The sequence below is a fragment of the Aythya ferina genome, assembly GCF_964211825.1.
Source record: "Aythya ferina genome assembly, chromosome: 11".
NCBI lineage: Eukaryota > Metazoa > Chordata > Aves > Anseriformes > Anatidae > Aythya > Aythya ferina.
Genome location: NC_140307.1, coordinates 12,169,884 through 12,197,767, shown reverse-complemented (window position 1 = coordinate 12,197,767; position 27,884 = coordinate 12,169,884). Strand labels below are relative to the sequence as shown.

The following is a 27,884-nucleotide window of genomic DNA, read 5'->3' as shown; positions in this document are numbered from 1 at the left end:
CACGGTCTGATACAGGACACGGGGCTAAAACTGAGAGTCTGAAGTGGTATTTTTGGCAAGTAATTTATTGAACAAAAGCACAGCATTAAAACAGAGCTGTTTGTGGATTCGAGATAAATTTCATAAACCTGAGTCAGCAAAAGTTGGGCCCTTTCCATAGTGCGTGTCCTGCATGTCCTGCATCTGATTTGCCAGTCCCATGGATGCCCCAGGTGCCGTGATGCATCTCCAGAGGCAGCACACATCTCTGCTTCACCGTCTGAGCCAAGCCCTTACACTTGGTGCATTTAAGAGCACAGCCTGCAACATCCACGACTGGCTCAGACCAGGTGAGTTCTCCCTACCGGAGCCTTTCTGCTCCTTTTTTTTTCTGCTGCCTTTGCCACCCCCGTTGAGGAGCCGCGGACTATGCAGCGCCCAGCACAGCCCACTGCAGCTTCCTGCCAGTCTCTACAGAACTTCAGCAATCCAAATAAAAAAGTGCGCCGTTCATTGCCAATTCACCGCCTGGCTCCCCGTGGGGAGGTGGTGACTCGCTTGACTTTGATCATGCTGTAGTGATCATGAATATTTACAGCCAGCTCCTCTGCTGCAAGCTACAGACAAAAAGCTCTGGAAATGCCAGGAAACCCCGAGTGTCCCCTCTGCCACCTTGGCTTCTCCGAGTAATTCCTTCTCCTCTCTGGTGCAGATCAAGTTGTTAGCATGCAAGGCAGTGCCAGCACAGACTGTACTGAGAGCTGAGTGACACTGGTGTGTGCCGGGGAGGTCTGTAATGAGCAGGAGTTCGGTAATTAGGCACTTCAGCACAAGCTGCAGTAAAGGGACATTCAGGGACAGATTTATTGGGGGAAAGAGGGGAAGGGGAGAAGGAAAGGGGGTGCGTGATCCTCTTATCAGCATTATTTAGTGCAGTACATGCTCAGGATCATGCTCCGTGTTGCACACTGGGGGAGGGGGCATGACCAGCACACACACCTTGTCCCTGCAGCACCTGCAGGGCAAGTGGGCACATTTACAGCCCCACGCCCTTGAAGAAGTGTCAGGTACTGATAGAAAGCACCATTCATCCTCAGATACTGCTCTGGCATCAGGCAGCACGCCCTTGTATTCCCCTCTAAGTGACGTGATGGAAATGCAAATTGTTAGGCAAAAATACAGGCAGGTTTGACAGCAAAAGTGCATGGGCCAGCAGGGACCCAGAAAAGGTGAAAAAACCTGGACCTGTGCAGCTGTGAGTGGGAAACAAAAGTGCTCGGCCTCGTAGCTGGGTGGATGAGAACACAGAGGACAGGAGAAGCAGCCCATGGGTGCTGCAGCTTCATGCAAGCAACTGTCAGGTTTCTGCGCCTCCTTCAGTTTGCCTGTGACTGCACATCCACGGCAGGACTGCTTTCTGCTGCTTGGTGTGGCACTTGGGACAGTGGGATCCTCTGCTGGGCTGAGACACCGAGGTGCTACCCATCACTTACTGGAATGGAGCCAAGCTGCCAGGACGTGTGCCCCGGCCTCCATTCTGCACAGACTTCTCACACCATTATTTGCTGAGCAGGGCACTGCTGGTCGCTCTTTACCCCCATCAGTTTTATCTCTGCGTGTTAGTACCCAGGGAATGTGGAGTTATGTCCATGGTGTAACTGGCTGAGGGTAAGTTTAAGGGTTAAAACCTTGGGCAGTTATTTGGGGAATATAATAAAGGTATCTGCAAGCTTCCCCTGTGTTCAGGCAATCACTCTATCCTGCACCAGGTTTACCTGCCTCGGCCAACACAGCGTGGCGTGAAGGAAGCAGGTATGGGGATCAGCCTGGCATGTAGCTGTCCCTGAGTGGGTGCGGTGCCATTTACTGCGTGTCCTGCTAACTCCTTCTCTTTCTCTCTCCCCCGTGCAGTACAAACAAGTGGAGCAGTACATGTCCTTCCACAAGCTCCCTGCGGACATGCGGCAGCGCATCCATGACTACTACGAGCACCGCTACCAGGGGAAGATGTTCGATGAGGAGAGCATCCTGGGAGAGCTGAGCGAGCCCCTCCGAGAGGTGAGGAGGGGCTGCAAATGGGCAGTGTGTGTTCCAGTGAGGAGGAGACAGATGCTTCCCCTGCCCTTTTTCTTCCTGCTCCAGTCATCCAGATCCTCCTTCACCACTTGGCTGGGGAGCGTTGTGCTGGGGAGATGTACTCAGTATCACCTGCTGCTGCTCCCTGAGTCTGAGCTGGCATGGCACAGCAGCTCCTGTGCGACGGAAGGTGCTGTCACACCCTCCGAGTGACACCAAGCCACAGGAAGAGGCACGGTCCCTGTCTGCTGTTTGACAGCTGAACAGCTGAATTGGGCTTTCTTCATCTGAGGTTGATGAGGCAGCCCATGCCCCGGTGACTGGTGGGCACCTTTCCCTCCCTCCTCTTGACACTGTCCCCAGCTGCCCAGGATAATTATTTCTCTGAGCGCCTTGGCACTTTTGTGCTGTTTAATATCTCATTGTCAAGCAAGGGCAACAGAGAACGTAGGGCTGCCAAGGTGAGTTATAACGTTTTCCCAGAGAGGAGCCCTGGGCATTTTCATACAGCGTTTCACCAGCAATACGCACCTCTCACAAAATCCAAGGCTTTCTGAAGTAAGAGGTATATTTTATGTATTTGGCATGGTGGGGTGTTCCTGTTTTGTCCCTGCTCAGAGAGAAAGCATATGAATGAAGGCAATGAAGCATGGTGTCAAGCTATCAGCTTCAGTTAGCACTGCTACGTGCTGTGTCCCGAGGCCCATTCCAGCCTGCACTGGGGGCGCCAGACAAAGAGGACAGCATTGTTTTATTTTTGACTTTTTAACATACACACCAAGTGGGGAAACTTCATGGGTTATTAGATGCTGACTAAACATGTGTGTGTGTCTTTTCTGCTCCCTGTCCCATGTGTTCTCCCTGCCTCCCTCCCCCCCACCTCTCTCTCGTTTGTACTCGCATCGTCATCAGGAAATCATCAATTTCAACTGCCGGAAGCTGGTTGCCTCGATGCCCCTCTTCGCCAACGCAGATCCCAACTTTGTGACATCCATGTTGACCAAGCTGCGGTTCGAGGTGTTCCAGCCCGGGGATTACATCATCCGGGAGGGCACCATTGGCAAGAAGATGTACTTCATCCAGCACGGCGTGGTGAGCGTCCTCACCAAAGGCAACAAGGAGACCAAGCTGGCAGATGGCTCCTACTTTGGAGGTGAGGTTAACAAGTCACCCTTGTGTAGTGAGACCCACTGGTAGCGTTCACATTTTCCTTCGCTTGTCATACACAGGCAGGGCAGAATGTGGTATTGATACCCAGTCACCTCCTCCACCCCCTGTCTCTGTTCATCTCACCTGTCCTGCAGCTTCCCATAAGTAAATTGTGCAATGAGTGGTGGTTGGGAGTCGTGGGCAGTGTGGGAGTCGAGGCAATAAATAATAACAAAGTGGAGAAGGAAAACTTAGTTCTTGTAGTTTCATTTCCTTTTGCCCCAAGCAAACTGACAGATCTGTGAAGCTGAGAATCTAAAGGAAAAAAAATGGAGCATTCTCAATTCTCCAAGTACATTTATAGTGTTGCCTACTCCTACTGCCTGGCATCCATCATATGAGGTACTGTATAAACATGGAGGAAAAAACATAGTCCATCATCTCCCCAGTCTGTGGCTCAGCAAAATGTCGTGAAGGTCGGCAGGCAGGCATAATGTATCAGCAGCAGAGGCCTGGAACAGTGAAAGTAATACAAGGTCAGAAAACACCATAAGAGAAGATTTAGGATATTGCTTTTATGAGTAACACAGAAACTCCTGCTATCACAGCCCCACAGAGACCTCACTGACACCCCAAGACAGACAGTTCTCTGGTAGATGCACATTTCAGTACAAGCACTGAATGCATCATAATTAATCGCCTACCAGGAGGGGTAGAATGAAACCTGACTTTCCTTCCTCTCTGTAAGAACCGTTCTCTATTAAGAAATTCCAATCTTGCATTTCCTACACACTTCTTCTGTTATTTCCTGCAAAATAACCTGTTTGCAGCTACCTGCACAGGTAGCTCCTTGGAGAGCTGTACCCCAATCCCTTGGGGTACAGGGATTTTGTGCATCACTAGCAAGTTGGGTCAGCTTCCCGGGATTTGGAGTTGGAGGGTTTGAGTCAGGATACCCTTACTCTGACAGATTTTATTAAAATTGCCCATGAGATTCAATGCATTTCAAATACCACACGCACAACTTCTCACACATTCAAAGACAGCACAGTTTCAGAGGCATTATTTTGTTAGGAAAGCAGCCTAAAACTCACAACCTTGTAGTGCTGCTACACTGGCGCTTTGGAGTGCACCCAGAATGAATCCTGAGAGTGGTGCTGGTAGATTGACACCCAACAGCACAGAAAAGAATGCTGTGACCAGACCTTCTGCCTTTAGGTCACACCATCTGTCTTTAAGTGCCTGTCTTAGGTGCCCAGACTCTGTGTGTAATCAGTGGAAAAGCAGGACTCAGGAGCTCTCTGCTGAGTGCTCAAGGAGCGTCTGTGCCCAAATGAGGCATTTATGTTAGAATCAAGGACTTTCTGTTCTGTAGCCAGCTGAGCAACCTCTGAGAGTAGCTGACTGCAGTGTAAATACACCAAGAGTTAGTACGTGGGTACCACTAACTTGGCTTATCCTATCTGTAAGCTTGTGACACATCTGCAAGTAACTTCCAAGCATCTTTGAACAGATAAATGTTCTGGGTTTGAGGATCGCTGTTACTACCAGGCACCAAGGCCACAGGTCAGCACAGAGCCTTTATTGCAAATCTAAAGAGAGAATTAGCTTCAATGAGGGCACGGCATGACCTTCTGCTCCCAGTGCCCATGAGGAGTTGGAGAAAGACAGCTTCTCCACTCTGAATGCACAAATGACATCTTTGATAATCCACCATAACAAAACTTGACTGGCTAATTAGATCAGCAGAATCCCTGAGGTGCAATTGTACGCAGCAGCTGCCACAACTGAGCCCCCTGGTATTTTCTTGTTTAAATGTTACTGCATATGGAGAACACTACCACTGCTCATGCTTCCAGGGGGAGAGCAGGTAGAGTCTATCTGGAGGGGAGACTGGTGGCTGGCAGGACTGCCCGTTGAGTGGCAGCGCCAGGTTTTGTATGGCAGGGGTGGTGGTGTCTGTCCCCACGTTCTCAGGCTGGGGTTCTCATTCCAGAAATTTGCCTGCTGACTCGCGGCCGGCGCACAGCCAGTGTGCGAGCCGATACCTACTGCCGGCTCTACTCCCTCTCGGTGGACAACTTCAACGAGGTTCTGGAAGAGTATCCCATGATGCGGCGAGCTTTTGAAACAGTGGCTCTTGACAGGCTGGACAGAATTGGTAAGTAGAAGATGTGAGGGTTTCCTTTCAACTACATGCTGCTCTGGCATCCTGGGCCCAGACTTGGTCCTTTTGGTCCCTTTTTCCTTTGCTGCATTTGTGAACTGAAGGAGATCCTACGCAGTCTCTCCTTGTCTGGTTTCAGCTCCAACAAGAAGCCCATTTATGATCAGTTAGAACCTCATCCTTCTCTCTCTGTCTCTCACATACGCATTTCTGCCTGCTCCTGCTTCATTTGTTACCATTTCCTTTTAAAGAACCAAGATCATTCTGACCCCATTAGAACCATCCTGGTGAATTCTCTAGATTTTGAATTTTAGCTCAGAATGTGTAAGTACCCAGAGCCCCCCACGTTCAACAGAAAATAGGCCAGGCTGTGACCTCCCCCAGGTCCTGTGAGCAAACTTCAGTATTTCATTGAAATGTTCTGCAGCAGTAATCATCCCTCAGCACAAGGTCTTGGGTGTTTGTTGGAGGGTAGCCTGTCTTTTGCATGGATGCTGGTTGGGCTATGGCTGAATGGGTTAGTGGTATTACTTTTTAAAAGACAAAAACTGGAGCCACATTGATGAGGAGGAGTCTCCTCTATGAAATGCAGACCGTAATGCAGCTTTTTGGGACAGTTGTTTTTCTGGTCATAGCTGGCAAACAGCTGGAAAAGCAGAAAGTGCTGCTGGGACAGGAAAGCTTGGAGTGCTTTCTGGTGTCTTGTGCAAAGCCATCAGCAAAGCACAGCCGCAAAGCACTTCCCAGCTGCCCACAGGAGTCCAATATTTTCAGTAGAAATGGGCACCAGACAGAACAAAGACATGGAACAGTTGATAGAACACTTAACCTCCCACAGCCCAGAGTAAACACAGATAACCAAAGAGCACCAATGAATTGGAATAGCTCACAGTCACCCATGCCACGATGCCATCCTGTACTGGGGGAGACATCACCTGTGCTGCAAACAGCCTTGTCTGATTAGAGGAGACCAAGTACCCAGCCTTGGTCACAACCAGAGGCATTTAACATAGAGATTAAGTGGCTTACACAAGGTCATGCAGGAAGTCTCTGCAGAGTTAAAGACTGAGCATTTCAGAGTGCCAGCCTAACTTCTTTAGTTTCTTATTCTACATCACTTAAAGCTGCACACATTTTCATTGCTTTCCAGAATCAAAAAGGTCAGTGCAAGTCTTGAGTACAACGCAGAAAGCAAGGAGGATAATGGGGTGGGGGTGGGGGGATAGGGAGGAAGCTGGCATCCCAGCAAGGGGTGCAGTGTCTCTGGGGCTTTTCATGCCAGGAACATTGTATTCTGTGCATCTCATTACCTGCTTCAGACCAGAAAGCGTGACCCCTGAAGAAAAGGTTATGAGCTAAATATGTAGAGTTTGGCCACTAATGAGGCCCTAGTGTAAGTGGCAACAGTCTCCTCACTTAGGTTATTTAAATTAGACTGAACAATCTTCTAGAAAATGTAATATCGAGCACAACCAGGGATGGGCCAGCTTGACTTTATCTGAAGTTCTTTGTCTTCAGATGGTCAGTACTGCTCCGCTTCCTAGCCTGGTGCTCTTTGTAACTGTACGTACAGGAGGGCAGGGCATTGTGTGCTCCTTGTCCTTTGCTCTGTGTGCAGCCTCATGCACAGCCAAAATTCAAGGCAAATGTAGCACAGACTGCTCGTCAGCAGTGATGCCGAACTTTCAGGACGTTCCCAAAACCACTGTGGAATGAGGTAAATCCTTGGGTGCTTAACCTGCAGTGATGTTACCAGAACCTGAGGGAGCTAGTCTGAAGCTAGCTGGTGTCTTTTCCTGCTGCAGTCCTTGAGCTGCTGTGTAGACAGAAGAGGATGAGAAGCTACTACTGATACTGCCCTGCAGCATTGCTTGTCTCAGTGCGAGGATCAGAGACAGGCACTTTACTGTTGAAGATCTGAGCTGTCATCCTCACTCCCAGCCATCAGCACTGCCTGTAGTCGTACCGCTGGTGGCAATCATCAGTCAGGCCAGATCCCTGGGTGTAAGGGCTGGAGGTGTGGGAGACAGGTTGCAGGTCAGAGAGCAGGATCGTGCTTGCTTAGTGGCTGCATCGCAGGCATTCAGAGATCTGCAGTGATGTGCACACCAGCCACTGTTCTGCCACTGGGGTGGTGGCTGGACCAGCTGAATGCTGATTTCCTTTTGCTCCTTCCCGGAGTCAACTTGAAGGAGAGAAAACGCCTCACTGGTCCCCTTGCAGACTGTGTCTCCACATTAAAGAACTTCCCAGAGTTCCTTCACCTTTCTCACTCTGCTTTGCTGCTGTCAGTTTGAGAATGGATTGCAATCATTTCTCATACAGTGGCAGGACAGTGCTATTCTCCCCATTATACAGAGTAATCTTAACCCAGAGCTACCCAGCTGTCCAGTTGCTGTTGATTTCAATGCGATAAACACTTGGGAGCCTTTCATGATGCAGATCAAAGCGAGTTGCCCAAAACTGCATTAATAATTGGTGTTAGGGCAGGGAATTTTACAGTGGAGAAACTGAGATGTGGGGAGGTAAAGCCAACCTGCTCAAGCTGACGCTGAGTCAGAGGCTACAGAGAATAAATTTTGCTGGCTCAACTCATAATCCTGTAAGCCCAAGGCAGCGGTCCCTTTCCACAGCTCCATCAGAACTATGCCTGAACTATCCCTGTGATGTTACTCAAGTTTCCAAGGAACAACACTTAGACCATGAGTCAGACCGCTCATCTGGGGCATTTCATTGCAGGCAGCCTTTTTGGCTTGTAGCTCCTTCCCATTTCCAGTGTGGAGGCATGCAGGAAAGGCTGCCAAAAGCCATACAGGAACCTCCATGTCTGTGCAGCTGTGGGAAGCCTTCTTTGCAGTGATGGTCGAGGGGGAAAGCTGCTCCTCACAGCTATGTTTTCTCAACCATCATAAAAAAAACTCATTTGTTTCTTCCCCTAGGAGAAATTCCCTTCCACATGCAGCTGCAAAATGTCAGTATAAGGTCAGAAGGTGGCACAGAGCTACTGGAATAACATGCCCTTTGGTGCAGAGCTCTGGCATTGTCCTCCCCTGCTTTTGCCATTCTGCTGACCAGAGCCAATATCAGTCCCTGCACCATAAAAAAGGCACAGACCTTTAGAGCCATACTCTGGAAAATCCTAGTGCTCTCCCTGTTTCCCTGGCAATCAGACTCGACAGCTGCCTATTCTCCAGCTTTATGTCCTCTGCCATTGCAAAATAGCATCCTCATAGCACCTTCCAGCCCCGTCATGTGTAACATTCTTTGGCTGGAATTTCCCAAAAGAGCCTAAGGGAGTTATGCCCATCCTACTGGAATTGGCAGATCCCATGGAAATCCCTGCCTTTTATAAATAAGACATTTCTTCACCTTCCCCTGAAATGTGCGCCATCCAGAAGCAGCAGCACAGTAGCTGCATAACGGCACGTGACTGGTTAGGGAAGTCAGGAGCACTGCACCGAGCTGAGACTGACAGTAAGGGGATTGTTACAGGGGGCTGAGAGTAAAGGACTAGGGGCCAGAAGGGCCTGGTATGAACAGAGGATCTGTATTTTTGGTTCATGCTGCATTCAGCTCAGGATCTGTACACAGGATGGAAGCAAGTGGGAGCCTCTTTCCAAGTCAGTGTTGCATTCACTGAATTCCTTCGACCCAACAACACTCCCTTGAGAAGCCCAAGCTTCACTGAGTACACAAAGTGATTTGGAGGCCTCCATCATTGCTCTGGTACCAGGGTAGATCCATCCAGTATTCTGCCTGTGCAGTGAGGAATCGAGAGCAGGGAGAAAAATCTCAGTCCATCCAGCCACAGGAGGCATGCTTACAGGATTAGCTGCTATACAGAAGACTTAGAAAGCATGGTCTGAGCTCACCTTGGTAGCAGAGAGACAGGGTAAGAACGTAAGACCCCATCCCTTGAAGCACCAGGAGCAGTGCTGGTTGACTGGAGGTGCAATGAGGCATTCGCTTTGCAGAGCAAATGCACTTTGAAAGCCAGTGGCTAGACAGAGGGCAAAGAGAGGGGCAGATGCACGCAGATCTGTGCCCCCCATCGCTTCCTGCTGGTAGGCCAGCAGTGCGGTGACATGGAGGGCACAGCCCCCAGGAGCTGTCAGCTCCGTTGATCGTTCTGGCAAAGACCATGTTGGTGTCTCTTCCTCACCTCTGTCGTTAATGGGAATTGATATTGGCATCCTGCCTGGGCCATGTGTGGCTGGGGAAGAGGTTTCCCAGGTGTCTTGCACTTGCAGAGCTCTTTAAAGACTGGAAGGGATTAGTCTCTGAGAATTGACTAAGGCCAGGATTCTGCAATGATTTGTGTCCCTGCTTAACTCTGCTCTCTGAGTAACTTCAGACTCTAAAGAACTCCTCAGGCTGCAGAAAATCACATGCACAGGTCTCCACAAGCTCAAAGCCTGAAGATTGAGACTCAAGGAAATCAGGCTGACCACTGATTAATAACGATTTTACCACTGATTTAATTTCCCTCTTTTTCTTGTTCTTGACCAAGCTGTAAAATTCTTCCTAGTGTTTGTTTGTTGAAATGATTTGTTTGTTTCTCCAGTGAGTAATTCTGTGTCTGACAAGCGTTTGTGAACAGCCCCAGTTTGTGATGTGTCAGTTAGTTACGTAAGTTGCAGGATTCTGTTCTTGTCTGGCTTTGAAACTGGCTCTCGGTGACCATTGAAGCTTAAAATTAGATTTTCACAAGTATTTGCACTTGTAAAACACAACCACTCAAATGTTCACTGAAAGTAAATACAATACGGGTCGTGGATATTGTCAAATTGAAATTCACCGGTGCATTCCAAAAATATTGGGGGACAATTATTTTCCAGTGCTCACTGTGCTGTAATAAATACCATGAACGTCTGCCATAAGGTTGCTCACCATCCGTATCAAGGTCACCAGTGGGAGCTGAAAGAACATTTTGAAGGCAGGGAATGTTATTTTTTCAATTTCTTTGGGAATACTTTACACCAAACAGTTAGAAATACATACATTTTGAATGCCAGCTGCATATATTTAGATCCAGGGATCCCAGTTAACCCTGGATTAAAAATGCCTTGCATTTCCTCCAGGCACTGCAGATGCTAAAAAACAAAGCTAAGGCAACAAAATACCCATCTAAATATTATTACGTAACATTATTACAGTACAAGAGTGTCTGTTTAAGATATTGTAGTGGGAGAAGTTTTAGAAGCTTTGTCATACAAGCCACGAAAATAGCTGTTCTCCAACTTTTTCTCTGGGCACCCCATTTGTCAGCTCGTGATCATGCTTCTGCAACAGAAATTCCGTTGGGTTTGCAACCCCGCGTGTCTGGGTCGTGACTAATGCTCTGGGATCCGCTGCCTCAGAGGTAGGACTGGCCTGGGTTAGGCTGGGCGAGATGTGAATGAGAAGCTCTGGGACCTGTGCCAAGCTCTGCCACAGATTCCCCGTTTGTCCTTGTCATGCCTTTGCTCTCTGCCTCAGTTCCTCTTCTCTCCTACAGGGAAAACAATACCAGCAAAGGTGGAGCTCAGTCTCTGAACACACCTTAGCCGCTTACTCCCTTGGTGCAGGTGCCATCAAAATCACATGAAACTGACTGAAATGAGTAGAAATAAAACAATATGTACTCAGCATAAAATGTCCACACTGAGGTCCCAGATTTGTTTACTGTATGCCAGTGAGTAATCCCCAAAGAGCTGCACACGTGAGAGATGAGCAAGCAGATTTGGTCATAAAGCTCTATATGCCTCTTACTGAGGCTGCTGATCCAGGCACAGGTGATGTTAGGACATAAGTTCCTGTGACCTAGGATTTGTACCGTGCTACAGTGTGTGTGCTCTGGGAGAAAGCTTTGTTTCCAAGCCGCATTGAAGACTGCCCAGCCCTTTAAGTAGACAGAAACTTATTATCCACATACTGAGCTGCTGCAATACCCGTGCCTGACAAGAGGAAACATGGGCTCTCCCGTGTTGTGTCCTCTCGGGTCACCCACAAACATAACTGTTTATGAGGACTCAGAGTTCAAATACCACTGTTTGTACTTCTCTGACCCCAAATCCTTTCCCATAATTTCTGACAGTAAGGCGTGCAGATCTGAATCTGACTTACAGTCAGCAGAGAGAAAAAGGCATTTCTGGAGTGTGATTTGGCTTCCCTGAGATAGCTATCTAAAATGGCCGAGGTAGAAATGTGATCTAGCTCAGATACCGGTGTCTTCACGGTAGGAGCTCAGACTTCAGCAGGAATTCAATTTGTGAATTACTTTTTATTTGGAAGTAAAGTCCCAGATTTGGAGTATTTTCGCCTAAGGAAAGCTATCAGCAACTCATCAGCCGTGGGTGAGTGCAAGTGACTTCATCTTAATTAAGGAGAACTGCCAACCCTGTCTTGATACAGAAGTGCTGTTTCTCATGCAACTCTGGAAGGAAAATAAAGCCTAAGACACCCCAGTAGAAGGGGTGGTGGGGACAGTGGTGGGATCTCAGGAGACCTGCCTTTGACTTTGTAAATAACCTTGAGCACCTCGGTTTATCCCAACCTCACAGGTTGCAAGTCTACCTCACAGGGTGCAAATTCTCTGGGAAGAGTTTGGTCTTCTAGGCAGTTGTCACTAGTACCACGGACACTTGGAGAGCTGGGAGACATTCAGCAGAAGCAAGAGAGTTGGAGAGTGGTAGGAGATGCAATATAATTGTGACCCATCTTCATGGATCCCCAAAGTTACCAAATTCCTTTTGCATTTAGAGAGCCATGCTCACATCTATTTGCTATCAGTATCAAAATAAAACACCCGTTCAGATAATTTTTCCCATTCCAACACCTTTTTAAGTTTTTGACTCTAATTACATGAAGTAGGATCTGCCTGCCAACCACACCTGTAAACTCAGGGGACCTGTAAACTCCGCACCCCGACCACACTGCTGACAGAAAGCAGTGCCAGAATGTCACCAGCCCAGAGTCTTCCAGAATCTGTCCCTGTCACAGCTGTCAGCTCCAGCAGGGCGCTGAGAATTGAATGCAGAAGCTTTGGCTCCAGATACAAGCACTCTTGCCACTTGAAGAGAAGGCTCTTTGGCTTCAGTCTCCAGCAATAATAAGTAGCAGCCACTGTGCTTCGGAATTGCACAATTCTTACACCCATTCACGGCTATTCACAAACAATTTGCTCTACAGAGCCCTATAGGTTTGATTTTTTTTCCTGTATGATGGGCATAAATGTGACAAGTGAGAGGGAAGAGCATCATCAGCTTAATTTATTTCACGTTTTGTTTAACAATCATGAGATTCATCAGATAACATCATTCTCTGTGTATCGTTTGACCTACAGCAGTTTGGCACAGTTGGAGGTTGCATTCTGTCCCTTAAAAGGGATGTCCCATACTTCAAATAGGTATATGGGAGAGGAGAAGCAATCAGTGGTAGGCCTGAGCTGTACGGGGAGAGCAGACCTCTACTTGGAAAGACGGGATTGTCTGTGGCAACATTTTAAACTCACTATTGTTTGTTAAGATGGTCATAAGACAACAGATTCAGCTAACCACCCCAGTGCAATGGGCTCTATGCTGATAACATTTATTTCCCTTCCCATATGGCGCTTGGCTTTCCTGCAATAAACCCCTTTGTACAGTTTTATCTCCAGAGAGGCTTGTGGAGGACAGAGCAGGGGAAGAAGGGAATATTGTACATTAAATGTACTTCAAATGATGCGGCTTTGACAAGAAAGAAATAGACTGCATTAAGCAGGTGGGTGCTGCCTTGTACGTCTCACGGCATAAGAGCACACATATGGCAAGTTCTGCAGAGCAGTTCATCAAGAACTGCACATCCAGTTTGTAATGTGTTTACATAGCCTTGCTCTCAGGAAGGTTAATGTGAATTAGTTTGTAGAGCAGATTTGTTAAGTGCACGGAACTCCTGTGTGGATGCACTGAGGCAGAGTTCAAGCTGCTGGGATCCAGCTGGCTTTGCCTTGCTTCCAGGAGCTCCTTCAGTTCTGAGCTGACCCCTTTGCGAGGCAGCTGAGAAAGTGTGGGGTGACCTACAGTGGGGAGGAAGGCAGGCTGTAACAGCAGAAGAGTACATACGTCGGGGGCTGAGAATTATTTTGAAATCTCTGCTCCAGCTGATTTCCCTGTGTGTGCAGACCCTAAGACAGCGGCAGGAGCTGGTGCTGCGACACCCCCCAGCCAGCACAGTCCCAGGGCAGGATCCCCCCAGGGCACAGAAGCAGCTGTGGCAAGGGAGGGCAAAGACCACCTCCGTACCTGCACCGCGCTGTGAGCTCTCTGCAGCAACCAGTGATTCGAGCAGGGCGTTCAGTACCCAGTCGTATGAATAATAAGAAGAGAAGACCTGAAAGAAGTAACCATGTGGTGCAGGGGGCAGCCACTTTGACAGCAGGCCAGAGCATAAGCCAACCTAATAAAGTGAGATTATTTCAAATGCATGCAAATTCAGAAAGCAATTCAGTGACCTGAATTCTTAAACTGCAGCCAGCTGACTTAGACAGAACTGAAAAGAGAAATGAACAGAAAGTCACAGCTAATTTCCCCTGTGTCTGTGCGGAATTTCAACAACAGAAAGCTAATTTTGATTATTTGATAGGAGAATTATTGTTGAGTGCTGGCTCTTTTTATGAAATCACATGAGCCTTTCTCCCCATTCTTTTGTGTGCTATCTGCAGTTGAGGAAAATCTGACTTTGCAATTCTTTATTAAGGGAGAAACATCTATTAGCTTGGTTTCCATAATTTCACATACCCCACTCCACTTCAAAGCACCGGCAGCTTTGTTATAAACATCTCGTAGGCTTTAAATATCTTCTTTTCTCTCCTGTATTTAGTCCACTGTTGCAGTGAGGAAAATATGGAGTTTTTAGAGCACACAACACTCCATTAATGTTACTTATTTCTGTCTGACCATGGGAAAAAACATACTGTGCTAGGAGCTGTACAAAGAGGACAAAAAGGTGAGTTGTGCCATGGAGACCCTTCAGTCTAGGTACTTTGATTTTACTCCTGTAGCACCTAGACCTCCGCTCCGCAGGTTGCCACACACCACGTGCTCTGCAGAACCCCTTGTGAGTGGAGTCTTGCCCCGTGACACAATCAGGGCAGCTTCTCTTCCCTCAGTAGAAAGAAGGAGCCTGAAGCTACCTCAGAGTAAGCAATGGTGGGGAGCTGGTGCTTGAGGTGGTTGCAAGGTGGCTTCTGTCCCAGCTCCATGGCACCCCGGGGAGCTCTGGGACTTGTCTCCAAGAGAAAGGTTGATGAGTAGGAGTTTGGGGAGTCTGGAACATGGGGTGATAGAGATGGGTAACATGTCACTGGCTGTAGGATGAAGAGAAAGTGGGGGTGGTAGGTCTTGCTAAGGAAAGAAGGAGGGTCAGGAGTCAGGAAATCAGGAGATGTGGGACTGGAAATGGTGAGTTGGGTCTGACCATGGAAGAGGTTATTGGGGCAGACAGGACAGGTACTGTTTAAGAGACAACTTGGCCCCTGCTTCCAAGCCTTGCTTTGGTTCCTGCACTGGACTAGGCTGTCCCTGTGTGCGTCTGTAGGTCAGAGGTCTGCTGAGGTTGAGGAGTGGCCTTCCACGAGCTCACATTAGTACAGATCGGGATTTTGGGTGAGCAGGACCTGAGCTTCTAAACAGTCCACAGGTGTATTAAACAGATTCAGTGCTCTGAGGCAGAATCTACCTAGGGAGATGTAACTGCCTGCTCCAGAGGAAGTGCTAAAGCAACATATGGCAGGGAAAGGTAAAAAGTGATGCTTTTCCCCTCGAAAATCAGATGAGAGCTCTAGAGACAGATGTGTGGCAGTATTCATCCATCAGACCTTCACCTCAGAGGACCTGGGTGCAGATCTGAGCAGTGCTTTGCAGGGTGAACTGGAAAGACATGATCCAACCAGGAAAAGGGGAAAAATAGTACCCTCTGGAAAGGCAGCCCTGGGAATCATCTGTTAGCAAGGGCCCCACGTGAAGTTGCATAACCTGACTTTATGTTTATCCCTCTCTGTAGCCACACACACTCTGACGGATTTCCTCCTGCACCTCTCCCCTGAGCTCTGCCAGAGCAGTTGCTGAATTGGAATTAACTCCCTGTTCTCTACAAACCAACATTTTTGGAGGGTGGAATTTGGTGATCAGAGGCCAGCCACCTAGAGAGGCTGGGCGACCTAAAAGCCTCCCTAACCCTGGCAGCACGGGCAGCTTTCCTGAGGAGAGGTCCCTGCTGCTCCAGAGACATCCTTTCACCCCACGGCCCAGACCCAGCACTGCTTGCCAGGGCTTCCCAGTTCCCGAGCTGGCAGCACAAGGATGTCAGTGCCCTTCGAGTTGGTGGAGCATGGGATGCTCGATGTCAGAAGCTTTAAACTCTGATTAACCGTGAGTACTGACTCCCGGCAAGCCCCCAGTCCTCAGCCTCTGCTCACAAGCAGACCACGTCCGTTCAGGAGCCCCTTCCTGAGCAGTTTGCTGGGTGCCCATCGGGGCTTTGCTGTCCTCCTTCACACACACATGCAGGCCAGTCCCAGTGCCGGGCTTACAGAGAGCAGGCCTGCAGACTTGGCTCCTGGTTCCTTGTGCCCTGGTCCCTATTTTTGCATAAGGGATGTTCCCCCCAGCAGAACCTGAACACGCCAGGTCTCGGGTTGGCCTCGGGCAGGGTCACCGTGTGTGTGTAGGCTTCTCCAGTGCCAGGACTCCAAGGCAAACATCCTTTACATTTTGACTTGTCCAAAGCAAAAGTTCTGCTGAATTTCCAGTTCAAAGAATATGTCAACAAAATGCTATAGGTTAAAATTACAGCTTTCTTTAGAATCTCTCTAAATTTATATAATATTTTGGGGTTTAGGAGAAATGCATGGATGGGTTGTTTAATACCTGAGATACCTGCTCAGCACTTTCTGTGGGGTAAACAGCACATAAGGAGAAACTCCAGTAGCAGCCAGCCTCCATAATCACGCCATGATTAGGGTGAAGGGGAAGCTGGAGTCCCCTTTCCTCTCTCCTAATGAAGCCTCTCCCTGGCTTAGCAAGAACACAGGGCTCTATTGCAGTTCACCGAGTATAGCTGTAGGTTGCAGAACATAGTTTTAATTAGGGTTACACAGAGCCAAACTAATCAGCCTTTCAGTCTTCAGATTGCTGTCTTGTTTGCTCTCCTTTTGAGGCTGGTGCAGTGAAAATCCAGACAAGGAAAAATGAATTTGAAACTGAAGCAACTTCATAAATAAGATGGAAGGGGGGCAGAAATAATCTCAGAACCACCAGCCCAAGCAAACTGACTCCCACTGCCTCATTCTGCTCTTGGCTTCTGTTTCATGCAGGACTTCAGTCAGACCTGCCAGGAAAATGTTTTTATGCCAGCAGGGCACTGCTGTGTGCCTGTTGTAATCTGGTGCTGGCTGGAAGGAGAGTTTTTCTCCAGAAGCAACTAATCAGACTTGTATCAGGGTGTGGAAGCATCATATGAGTGATGCAATTAATTAGAACAGTGGAAACAATTAATATTTCAGTCTGCTAACTAGTTACGAGTTTGAAAAATTTATTTTGAAAACTCTTCTCCCCTTCAGTAATTGAAAGAACATTTTCAGTATTTTCTTTTAATGACCTGGAGCTGAAATCTGAGACTTTCTTGGGAAAAAAAGACGAGGAAAAATTTGATCTAATGAAACAGTTAATAAATTCAAGTTGGGTTCAGAAAAACAGTAAAATGTAATGTAATTCCAAAGGAAAACTGAAACGTCCTGTTTAAAAAATAACAAAAATAGTCATTCCAAGGCTTTTACTGGAATTATTTTATCAACGTGACACAAATTTAAGGAGCTCTGATCAAACCATTTTGCAGTAAATCGTATGTACGTTTGGAAAATGTTAGTGTATTCTCCATTTAGTGATCTGCCAAGGAAACCAGTCTGCTGTTGAAGTCTTTCCGTGTTGTCAGGAGCTCCAGTTATGAAAACATCAGTCTCCTCAATTCATCCGTGCAGCCCTGATTAACATCGCAACGGGTTCTCGTTGGAATTGAGGGCAGCACTGGAAATGGCAGGCTATTCAAGCACAGACAAGCAAATCAGAAGACAAAGACAGGTGACATGGAATTAAAAGAGCGAGATGAGGTGCGGTGATGGAAGCGCAGAGCAGTTGCTGGTATCGAGCTTTTCGGAAAGCTGCACTAGCAACATCTGCTGTTTCTCCTTCTTCTACCCAAGCTGTCCCTCCTCAGCCCGGTTCTGCTACAAGCTGTTATCAGGAAAGCAAATGCAGCAGGGCAGTTTTTTGCCTGTCTGGCTCGAACTCAGCATGCCGTCTCCCATCCACATCCTGACCTTGCAGTTGTGCAAGATTCCCCATGCTGGGATTTGTACCTTCAACTCCAGAAAGAAAATGATTACAAACCTGCAGACTGAATTGCTTTTTATCTCAAGTGTGCTGGCCAGATTTTCTCTTACCTGTCAATTTATTTAGATTGGTTGCTCTTTTTCTCCAGACTTGGAGCAGTTAGCATTTTTGTTTCTGTTTAAGCAGCATTTTGTGATCTAATTTGTTTGTGAGTGGGTGTGTGCTTCTAGAAGACGCTGCCTGGAAAGTAGTGTTTGTGTAGAGTGTGACCCTCTGCTCCTTCACTGCCAAAATGCTCTGAATTTTAAAGGTGACATTCGTGCTCTGCTGGCGTGCTTGGCAGGTAGAGGCAGGCTCTGTTTAGGGGATACCTGGTGCTGTCCATGCCAGCTTGTTATACAGTGAAACGGGCGTAGTATAGGTATTGTACACAAGCATTTCAGTGCAGACGGGCTCTCCAGCCCCTGTAATGGCATTAGCAGCTCTGAACACTGGCTGCCTTCAGGTCTGTGTCCTTCCAGAGCTCTAAGATCCATTCCTGGCCATCTGCCTTTCTGCTTTTTTGGAGGGAGTAGTCAGCAGCAGGTAAACCACAAAACCATTAGGTATCCCATAGCTCTACCCACAACAGATACGTCCTTAAAACCCAGTCAGCATTTTGGTTTGGTTTTATGGTGCAGTTCAGCCCACTGGAGGGGTTGACCATGGAGCTGTGGATTTTAAGCTTTACCTGCTTTGAACAATTGCATAGCACTGTTGCATAGCACTCAGTTGTTAGAGCCCACACCTCCTCCTTTATAAGGAGAGAAACGCTTGATTTTGAAAAGTACAGTGAAGGAAAAACTACAATTACTGTCAGATTGCTCCTTATCTTTTTTTCTGAGCTTGTCTAAAATCACAGTATCTTGTGGGGCTTTCTGGAACCAAAGGGAATGTTTCTTATCAGCTTCCTTCGTCTGTGAAGTTCCCTATAAATCAGTATCAAGTCACCTCTTGTCCGAGAGAAGCTGAATACGTAGTACTCACCTACAGATAGTTTTCAAGCCTGATTTGTGGATATTTTCTGCACCTTCTCCAGCTTTGCAGTTAGAACTAAAACATTGGACACCTTCCTGGCATTGTATGTGGTAGTGACTAGAATCTCTCTTATGATTTATAAATTCCTCCTTATTTCTGCTACAATTGCTTCCCCTCTTTCTTGTGGTAGCTTTAGAACTCAGCTAGTTATCTTCAAAACTCCCTCATGTCAGAGTTACTTTTAGGATACCAGGATACCAGTTACTCTCCTCTGAGTGTCATTCAAGTCCTTGGCTGCCAGATGTTTGAGTTTACATTTGGCTAGAGTAAGAATCATGTCCTTCAGCTGTAAGCCTTTTACCTGCTACAGATGTAAAAGATACACCATACAGTAAAAGAAACAACAGTCTGGATGTCATCTGCATGCAAAGACCTGAGACCTCAGCAGCATAGGATTGAAAGGAAATTCCTCTGGAATCTCACTGGGAACTAATACCAAGGTGGCAGTCCACTCCTAACCATTCCTTCTTGGAAACTATCAGCTGGCCAGTTTAAACTAGAATGCTATATGGGACAAATTAAATACCATACTGTGGTTTTCGTTGGTAATAACAAGGGCTGACTTACTTTGAAAGCAGCGATTTCATGAGAGTAGAGACAAACTTCATGGACAAGCCTTTGTTTGCAGCAAACTTGTTAATGGACAGGAGCAGCACTGCCAGCTTTTAATTCTTAAAACATGCCATGATTTGGGGATTAAAGTACTGAAAAGAGGCTCCTCTGGTTCCCCAGCAGCTGGCAAGATGCTGAGTGCTTACCCTGGTACTGTACAGGAACTCAAAGCTATCAGAACCAGCAGAAATGACATTTGAATCGGAGCAGAGGTTTGCTAGTGGGCCTGAGGAAGCGTTTGGTTCAAGAGGAAGGTTAGTTCAGGTTTTGGTCTGATCCAAACCAGCCGGCATCTCGTCTAGAGGTGACCCTTCTGCACCCCTGAGCTTCAGGTGCAGAATGAGCTGTGTGCAGACACACAACCAGGGTGCACACAGCTTGCTAGGCTGAACCCTTCACATCCAAATGATTGCAATAAATAAAAGCGAAAAGGCAGCCGATAGGCAGGTGCTGTCATCAGTTCAAACTGGCATATGCTGTCAGGATAGAGGACCCTTGAAAAGGCAAGAAGAGAGGATCTAATCCACACCAGTTTTGTAAGAAAACCATTCAAGCCAGCATACACCAATGCCTTACAAATCAGTGCTGGCACAGTTACCCATGCACAGACTGTTACGAGAACCCAGATACAAAAGTCGTTACACAGAGTGCCTATCCACATCACAAATCCTGTCCTTTGAGAAGGCATTTGTGCTCTGGTGAAAGGGCATCGCTGGCAGCATCTCATCCCTCTGCTTCAGTCCAGGAGAGATCATCCCTTCAGTGCCAGGTGCACACTCAGGCCAGACAAACTCATTATGCCACATTTTCCAGCCCATTGAAAAGGCAAAGCGCTGAGCTAATATTTTGCTGCAGGCTAGAAAGTCCAGCTGGAACATGAGGTTTGCTAGCCTGCAGTTTCCTTAAAGTTTGGGCTAGAAGGGCACAGCCAAATAATGGTAGCTGCAGCGTGTCTGAGAGCTCTTACTTGGGCCACCTGGGCTTTTCCAGCACATAAAATCCTGCCCATTTTTCATAGAGAAATTCCATTTCAACTAGAAACAAATGTTCGACTTCAGAATGAGCAAGATGCATGAGACAGATGATGAAAAGACATGTCTGGAGAGTAACTGACGACTCAGGAGACTGCAGTGAACTTGTGTTTCTGAGGTTTTCCTTTGCAAATACAAAAATTATGGTCTTTGGTTTCCTGCTCTTTTTCTAAATGGAAATTTAGATTATGAGCTGCAAAATGACACTCTTCCAGATTCATAAGCTTTGCTACCAGTCTGCCACACTTCTCAAAATTGGCCCTACTGTCTAAGACTATGTGTCCTGCCAGGCAGTTTTATGGGACCTTGATGTATGTTGATCATACCACAAAAGCTGAAGAGACGGTGTTTATCATCTTGTTGCTGGAGCACAAAGACTGTATGCAGAGCCCATAATGACAGTGGAAGGGAGACAGTGCCAACAACTCGAGGAAGGTCTGGCAGGAAGCTTTGAGGAAGCCTCCCCTACTTTGCCATATCAGAATGACCCTTTCTCTCTTCGCTTTCCCTACAGGTAAGAAAAATTCCATTCTGCTGCATAAAGTCCAGCATGACCTCAATTCAGGTGTTTTCAACTACCAAGAGAATGAGATCATCCAGCAGATTGTGCAGCACGACAGAGAGATGGCACACTGTGCTCACAATGTCCAGGCTGCTGCCGCCGCCGCTGCCGCCGCCGCATCCACCCCCACGCCCGTCATCTGGACTCCACTGATCCAGGCACCCCTGCAGGCTGCAGCAGCTACCACTTCTGTCGCGATAGCTCTGACCCACCACCCGCGCCTCCCCACAGCCATCTTCCGGCCCCCGGTGTCCGTCCTGGGTTCCCTGGGGCAGCAGTCCAGCCAGACCCCGAGGCAGCTGAAAAGGCTTCAGTCTCTAATCCCATCGGCCGGGCCTTCCGCCGTCGGCTCCCCCTCCAGCACTCCGTCCCAGCTGCACACACCGGGAGCAGAAACCCCGTCGTCCTCTTCCTACCACATCCAGCAGCTCGCAGGATACTCGGCCGCCGCTGGCTTAGGCCAGTTCCAGGTGGGATCCCCTCCCGCTGGCTCGAGCCAGACGGGTTTGAGTGGTGTGTCCTCCGTGGCACTGAGCCAGCTCCAACAAGCACCGTCCGGATCACCTTTAGGGACAGCTCAGCCCACCCAGCAGCAGCAGCAACAACAGCAGCAGCAGCAGCAGCAGCAGCAGCAGCCACCCCTTCCCAGCAGTGGATTTGGGCACTTCCAGCAAGCCACAACTAGCTCCCCATCAGCATCACTCACCCAGCTCACATCGAATTCACCCCCCGGCCTTCTCAACCAGTTCCAGCCCACCACGAGACCACTGCAGGGGGGACAGTTACAGCAGCTCTCAGGCAGTGGGACTTTGGGGGGAATTAATCACTTCCAGCCCCCTCCTTCTTCCAGCTCGCCATCCGCCAGCCTAAGCCAGCTGGCACAGGCCTCTGGTGGGCCGTCCTCAGGCCTGTGCCAAACACATCCAAGTGCATTAGGGTCTGTAACTGGCACGATAGCCCAGCTCCACCAGGAACGGTCGCCTTTTGCCTCCATGTCTCCTCTCCAACAGTCTGGCATCGCCTCTCCCTGTTACACCCCTTCTGGCCTTAGTCCTCCTACTCAGAGCCCAGTGGCAACAAGAACTTTTCAGTGTGGCCCTTCTGGGGCCTCAGGCTCTCACGGCTCTCTGCTCCTGCCTCAGACGGCCAGCCCACCTCCGCAGATCCTGCAGTCCAAGAGCACGCCGCCCGTGCCGCCCGGACGCCTGAACCAGGACATCAAGTTGATTTCTGCTTCCCAGCCATCTTTGCCCCAAGAGCTGGCTCAGACACTGAGCCAAAGTTCTCATTCCTCTAGAGAATCTGTTTCCAGCTTCTCTCCTTTTCCTGGTGGAGGGACTGGACTTCTCGGGAAGCCTTGTAGCTCAATTCCTGGGCGCGTGACTTTACCACGTCAGATGTCCTCAGGTTCTTTACCACATCCGCTGGTGTTTGGGGCCAGCGCTGCGGGCACTGCTTCCCTGACTGCTGGTGGGCGGAAAGAATCCATAGTGCTCACGGGGGATCTGGAGCCTGTCAGATCCAAACTGCCCTCCAATTTGTGAGGACTCCTTCTGAGAGCTGGTTATGTCAGCCGTGCAATTCGGTTCCCAATTAGACTTTCATTAATCTTTTTTTTTTCTTTTTTTTAATTTTCCCTCTTTTTCCTCCATTTCTTTTGTTTAGGTTTAACTGTGATTAGAAACAAACAAACAAAAAAAAAACACACGAAAAACAACAAAAAAAAAAGAAGATAACCAGGTATTCTTAGAGCTATAGATTTTTGGTCACTTGATTTTATAGAATATTTTAATACATGGAACAAAAGGATATGAGCAAATTTAATCCAACGAGGTAACACACAGATGAGGCGTGTGCCTGAGCTGGAACATGTGAATGATCAGCCATAGAAGCCACCAAAAAAGGTTTTCCTGTTGAGACAAAGATCCGAGGTTGACGTGGGCCAGAGAAGGGAGCATCAGGTCAGGCCCGTAGCTGGTGTTTTTGGGACAGCTCTGGTTGGCCTCAGCTTAGCACCACTTTGCACCAGCCTGGTGCACCTGAACCTGGCCTGTGGCACTGAGACATGGGGGGACTCAGATGGCTCATAGCGTGCATCAGAAAGTTTTACTGCCTCCCAGGTTTTCTCCTGGGATCAGCAGGGCGCAGAGGAGGCAAGAAGAGGGGTGAGTTTCACTAACACAGTCCCCTCTGGGGGTTTCAGAAGGGCTGAGTTGTTTTTTTGGACTCCATCTGAAGAAGAGGAGGGTGACCAGGAGATGGATGGACGGGCCTGACTGCAGCTGCTTGTCTTGTTCCACCAATGCTCTGAGGGAGAAGTCCCGTCGCTGCCAGCCCGCTGGCCGCAGCAGAAGAATCACAGAACCACAGAACGGCTGAGGTTGGAAGGGACCTCTGAAGATCACCTGGTCCAATTCCCTGCCGAGCAGGATCACCTAGAGCACCTTGTGCAGGATGGCAGCCTCAGTGTCGCCGCGGTGTGCACAGCGTGCGTGCTGCCCTCCAGGCTGGGGCGTGCAGAGCAAGGGAGGGATGAAGAAAGGCAGCACGTTAATCTTCCCTCTCAGTCTCGGTGTCTCAGTGTCCATGGGCTGACTGCTCTGAAGAGAACCGGGTAGGGTAAGATGGCAAGGTGGGGTGCAGTCGCCCCGGCCCTCCTCCTCCTTAGCCCAGGGGAGTCTGAGCTCAGAGGCACTGAGGGCAACACCGGTGCCCAGCCAAGAATCCTTCAGATTTGCAACTATGTTCATACCATTAAAACAGATTAAACCAGAAATTCGGCCAGCCGTGGTCCATGCTTCTCCTCTGATGGGGGAATCGAAATCGTTTGCTTGATTTCACCAGCAATAACAGCCTGCACCTGATTGATTGGCTTTGGTCTCGCCCTGCAGTTGCAGCATCACCGGACACATCTGGGGCCTGGCAGGCACCTTGAGCTGGAAAGTTTGGGCTCCCCTGATTTAAGGCAAAGTGGGATGAAGACAGAATGGGGCCTTTTGGTGCACACAGCACTGAGAAGCTACAGCCTTTACCTCTAGAGCAAATGTCTCCTTTTCTTTTGATTCTTTCGTTCTCTTTGGTTTTTCCGTAGGCCAAGAGGTGTCTCCAGCCACCTCACTGTAAAGAGTCAGGTGCTCAACTTTTCTAACACTTGTTAGAAACCCTTGTCCAGCTTCCCTCTGTTTCTAGCTATCTTGGAGTCCCTCCAGCCCACAGAGGGAAAGCGGAACTTCACGCAGCAGTGCCAAAAAACTTAATATTATCACAGTAACGATACAGGTCCATACAACCCCCTCTCTTACCTCCTTCCCCCAAAACCACTGGCTGACAGTTGATTTTTATACCGAATTGTTTGCAAAACTCTTGACATGTGCCTGTATCTTGAATGTTGCTGCAAGCATTACTGGGCACTCTTGCTTCAACGTGCTTTGGTGGCTCAGAATTCAGATGTAATCAGCTTCGGTCTTCCTTAAAGGGTCAGGGGAGCTCTTGAAATGTTTTTTTCTACTAGCTACATACAACTATGTATGTGTGAGTGTGTGTGGAGGGAGGGGTGTGTGTGTGTGTGTGTATAGATTTTTATATATATATCTATATATACACACATGCTTTTATATATATATAGTATACAGTTATACACATATGTAGTCTATTTATGCACATGTGTAAGCACGCACACACACATACACACACACACACACATTTATATATATATGTATCTCCTAGTTTTAAAATACATGTCAGTTTTGACCCTCCTGTAGGACTGATTGGCAGGTGATAATTGTAACGCATAGCTCCTGCTTTTCCAAAACATGTACAGGTTCATCTTGAAACAGAATCAGTTGACGGAATTGAAGCAGAGTCACAGACCCTCTCATAAGTTCAAAGGTACGAGTTCCTAGAGGAAGACTCACGATATCCTTTCAAGTATTATATTTGTTTTAACAACCTTTTTTTCCCCGTATGCCAGAGGGCCCCCTAGAGCGAACATCTCAAGAGGTTGGGAGTTAAGCTGTTTGGGTCTGGGGCATTCGATACAAGCGGGTGGGAAAGGTCTTCAGCCCAGCAATGCCAAGCCCTCGTGGATGACTGTCCCGTGACTGCTGCATTGGTACTTGAATCTCAACAACCCCTGTGGACACTCAGACAACTGGAGGTGCACAGAAACACCCTGAGGGCTGTCTCTGGTAGACGCGCGTTCCTTCCGCCAGGCCGGTGAACATCCTGCGTTCGGTTGGGTTCCTTCGCTTTGATTTTCACGGGGGTGCTGTTTGATTTTCCAGTTCTTAGCGGTGCAGTAGCCAATATTGAGTTACTCCGACTGGACCCCAGTCAACACTAGGCTTGTCTCAGTAGGTGGAACTATATTAATTATTATTGTTATTTTTTGTTTTATTTCGGGGGGAAGGGAGGGAAGAGTTCTAGGGGTGGGGTTTGCAATATAAAACACACAATAAAAAACCTTAGTAAATAAAAAAGTAAAAACCCAGCCCTCTGACTTGCTGTCTGCTTTGAGTGTTGAAATTCAGGCACTGTGGGAGGAGGTTTCAAGAAGAAAAAAAACACCTCATGTGTCATTTCAGCCCTCCCTGCCCTACTGGAGAGAGATGATGAAAGGTTTTGTCTCACTTCCTATCTGTATTTTCCTGCTGTTTTCACAACTTTGGTGGCATGTTTACCTGCTGCCACCTCTCCACCTCACACATGCCTCTAGGCAGTGTATGGTAAGCCACTGACAGTAAAATTTCTACGCTTTTGCCTACACTTTAATTTTTAGCAGTGCAAAGGAGAAACCTGCCGGTTGTTTTGCTAAAAGTGTACGAGATTCCTTCACAGTACTGACAGATCTGAATCTGTGGCTGACTTTGTGAGCCTCAGAGAAGAGCTCAGGGAGCCTTTCCGCAGGATGCAGAAGTTAACAGCTTGGTATCAGGACTATCACAGAAAGCGCATGAAAATCTGGACAAAAAGTCACCATTTCCAAGTCTTAAATTAAGCTCGGTGATGATGCCAGAGTCAGGACCTGAAGTACTTTTGGAAGGTAAAACTAGCCTCAAGCCTTATCTTTCACTTCACAGCCTTATCTCTCATTTCCCTCCTGTGAGATCCTTTTAGAGTCTTTGTCCAAACCCAGCCTAGGAAATGGGCACGAAATGGATTGCTGGGGTCTGTAACTCACACCGCAGCCGTGGCCTCGTGCCCCTTCCTCAGAAGGAGCTGAACACAAAGCAAAGCAGCCCAGCTGCTGTGTGTCCTGCAGCCCGTAGCAGCGAGGTGCAGCCGGACATCCTCCTCCCTGCACCAGGAGCCTCCCCCCTGCCTTGCTGATCGGCTCACGTTCAGTTTTCTTTCTCTGAAATCTCATTGCCTTGGTTCCTTCTCATCCCATGGCTGCATTTAGCCCTCTAACCTTACAGCTCACCCAGCCGCTGGAAGGCTTTAATTGCTAGCATGTGAGCAGTGTGTCCTCCTTGCTGGGATGAGAACAAGGTCCTGGATGTTCTTTAATCAGGACTCCCAATGCCAGAGATGGCATAAATAAGTAAATAAATGAACAGGAGCCCAAAGGCTGTGAATAAAATCAGGATTTTGCAGAGAGAAGGATGCTCAGGGACTCGCACACACTTCCACCAACACAATGCAGTGCAAGCCAAGCAAGATGCTCCTTTTGGCTCTCTCCTGCTTCTGATGGTACAGGAAAATAGGGGACCCTGATGGTCTCCCTCCATCAATCCTCTGACCTTGTCTGGCTGTAAAGGAGCAGAGCTGGTGAGGAAAGAGCAACCCAAACCTTTTCATCAGAAAATGCCATTCCCTTGAAACCAGATGGCTCTGCCCTGGAAGGTCAGTTCTCCTGGGTTTCACAGAGGGAAGTGCAGGCAGGAAAATACTTGGTTTGCCTTTCAAAATAAATGCCTGCTCCAAGCTGTCTTACTTTGCATGCCATTACCATTATGGAGGAAACAGGCTAGGAGTCAGTCCTGCCCTATCGAAACATAAAAGAAAATTAATTATACTTCACAGAAGATTTGGAAACTTCCAGGATTTTCATGAAGGAAGGAAGGGCTTGGAAGGGCTTGATTGGTTTAGCCTATGCACTGCTGCCTCCTTATCTCACTGGAAGGACTCGAGACTGAACTGGGACTTCGTGGTACACACCGGCAGTCAGGAAGAAGCTGTGCAGGTACCAGAGCCAAGTCACCCTCCCATCCAACTGGGTGGTTTCTCTGCCTCTCTGCAGTGCCCTGTGAAGACCCAGCCTGCTGGGGTGGGGACTCAGAGCAAGAGAAAGCAGGATCTCAGCTCTGGGGATTTCTCCCTTGTCCCAGAAAACAGTCCCAGCCTGGCTGCCTGCCCCACTCACCTCCCAAGGAGAGATCTTTGGGTAGGGGGGTGATTAGCCCAAAGGGGGAGGGAGGAAAATGAGGCCAAAGCTGCACTGAGAAGGGGCTAGGGCTGGGGTTGTGCAGGCAAACAGCTGAGTCCTTTTTTTATCCCCGCTGCAAACCCCAGGAGCTCGCAGCACGGTGCTGGTGAGCGCAGAAGGCCACAGGGAGCCTGCAGGGTGCTCCAGCGCGTGCCCTGGGGAAGGAGAAGGGATTTGCACCTTTATCCTTGCTGGGGGAGCCACCAAGTTCAGAACCACAGGTTTAAATAGATGAGTACATCATAGTGTGTATTTTATTTAAAGTAAAGAGAACCACACCCTGATGTCAGCATTCACTCAGTCACTCCTCTGGGGCCGAGCACATACCTGCCTGCCCGTGGCACCACTGAGCTGCACACTGCGTGGGCCAGGCTCTGCGTCCCCACTGCTCTGTGGGAAGGGAAACCAGCCACAAGGCAACACTCCCACCCACGTGCAATCCACAGCAGATAAAATA

At 48.4% G+C, this 27,884-nt stretch overlaps 1 protein-coding gene across 7 annotated transcripts in view; it reads left to right on the top strand.

Moving 5' to 3' along the window:
* HCN4 (hyperpolarization activated cyclic nucleotide gated potassium channel 4) overlaps positions 1 to 25,400 on the top strand; it is a 168,997-nt gene extending 143,597 nt beyond the window's left edge. For 6 of the 7 annotated variants that reach the window (XM_084532193.1, XM_084532192.1, XM_084532194.1 and 3 more), the window contains 4 exons: positions 1,891 to 2,037; positions 2,968 to 3,208; positions 5,201 to 5,365; positions 20,953 to 25,400. In XM_084532193.1, the coding sequence (XP_084388319.1) occupies positions 1,891 to 2,037; positions 2,968 to 3,208; positions 5,201 to 5,365; positions 20,953 to 22,544 (2,145 nt within the window). In that variant the 3' untranslated portion in view covers positions 22,545 to 25,400. The remainder of the gene's footprint in view (positions 1 to 1,890; positions 2,038 to 2,967; positions 3,209 to 5,200; positions 5,366 to 20,952) is intronic. The other variant, XR_014696798.1, reaches the window with a different exon arrangement.
* The last annotated feature ends 2,484 nt before the right edge of the window (positions 25,401 to 27,884 follow it).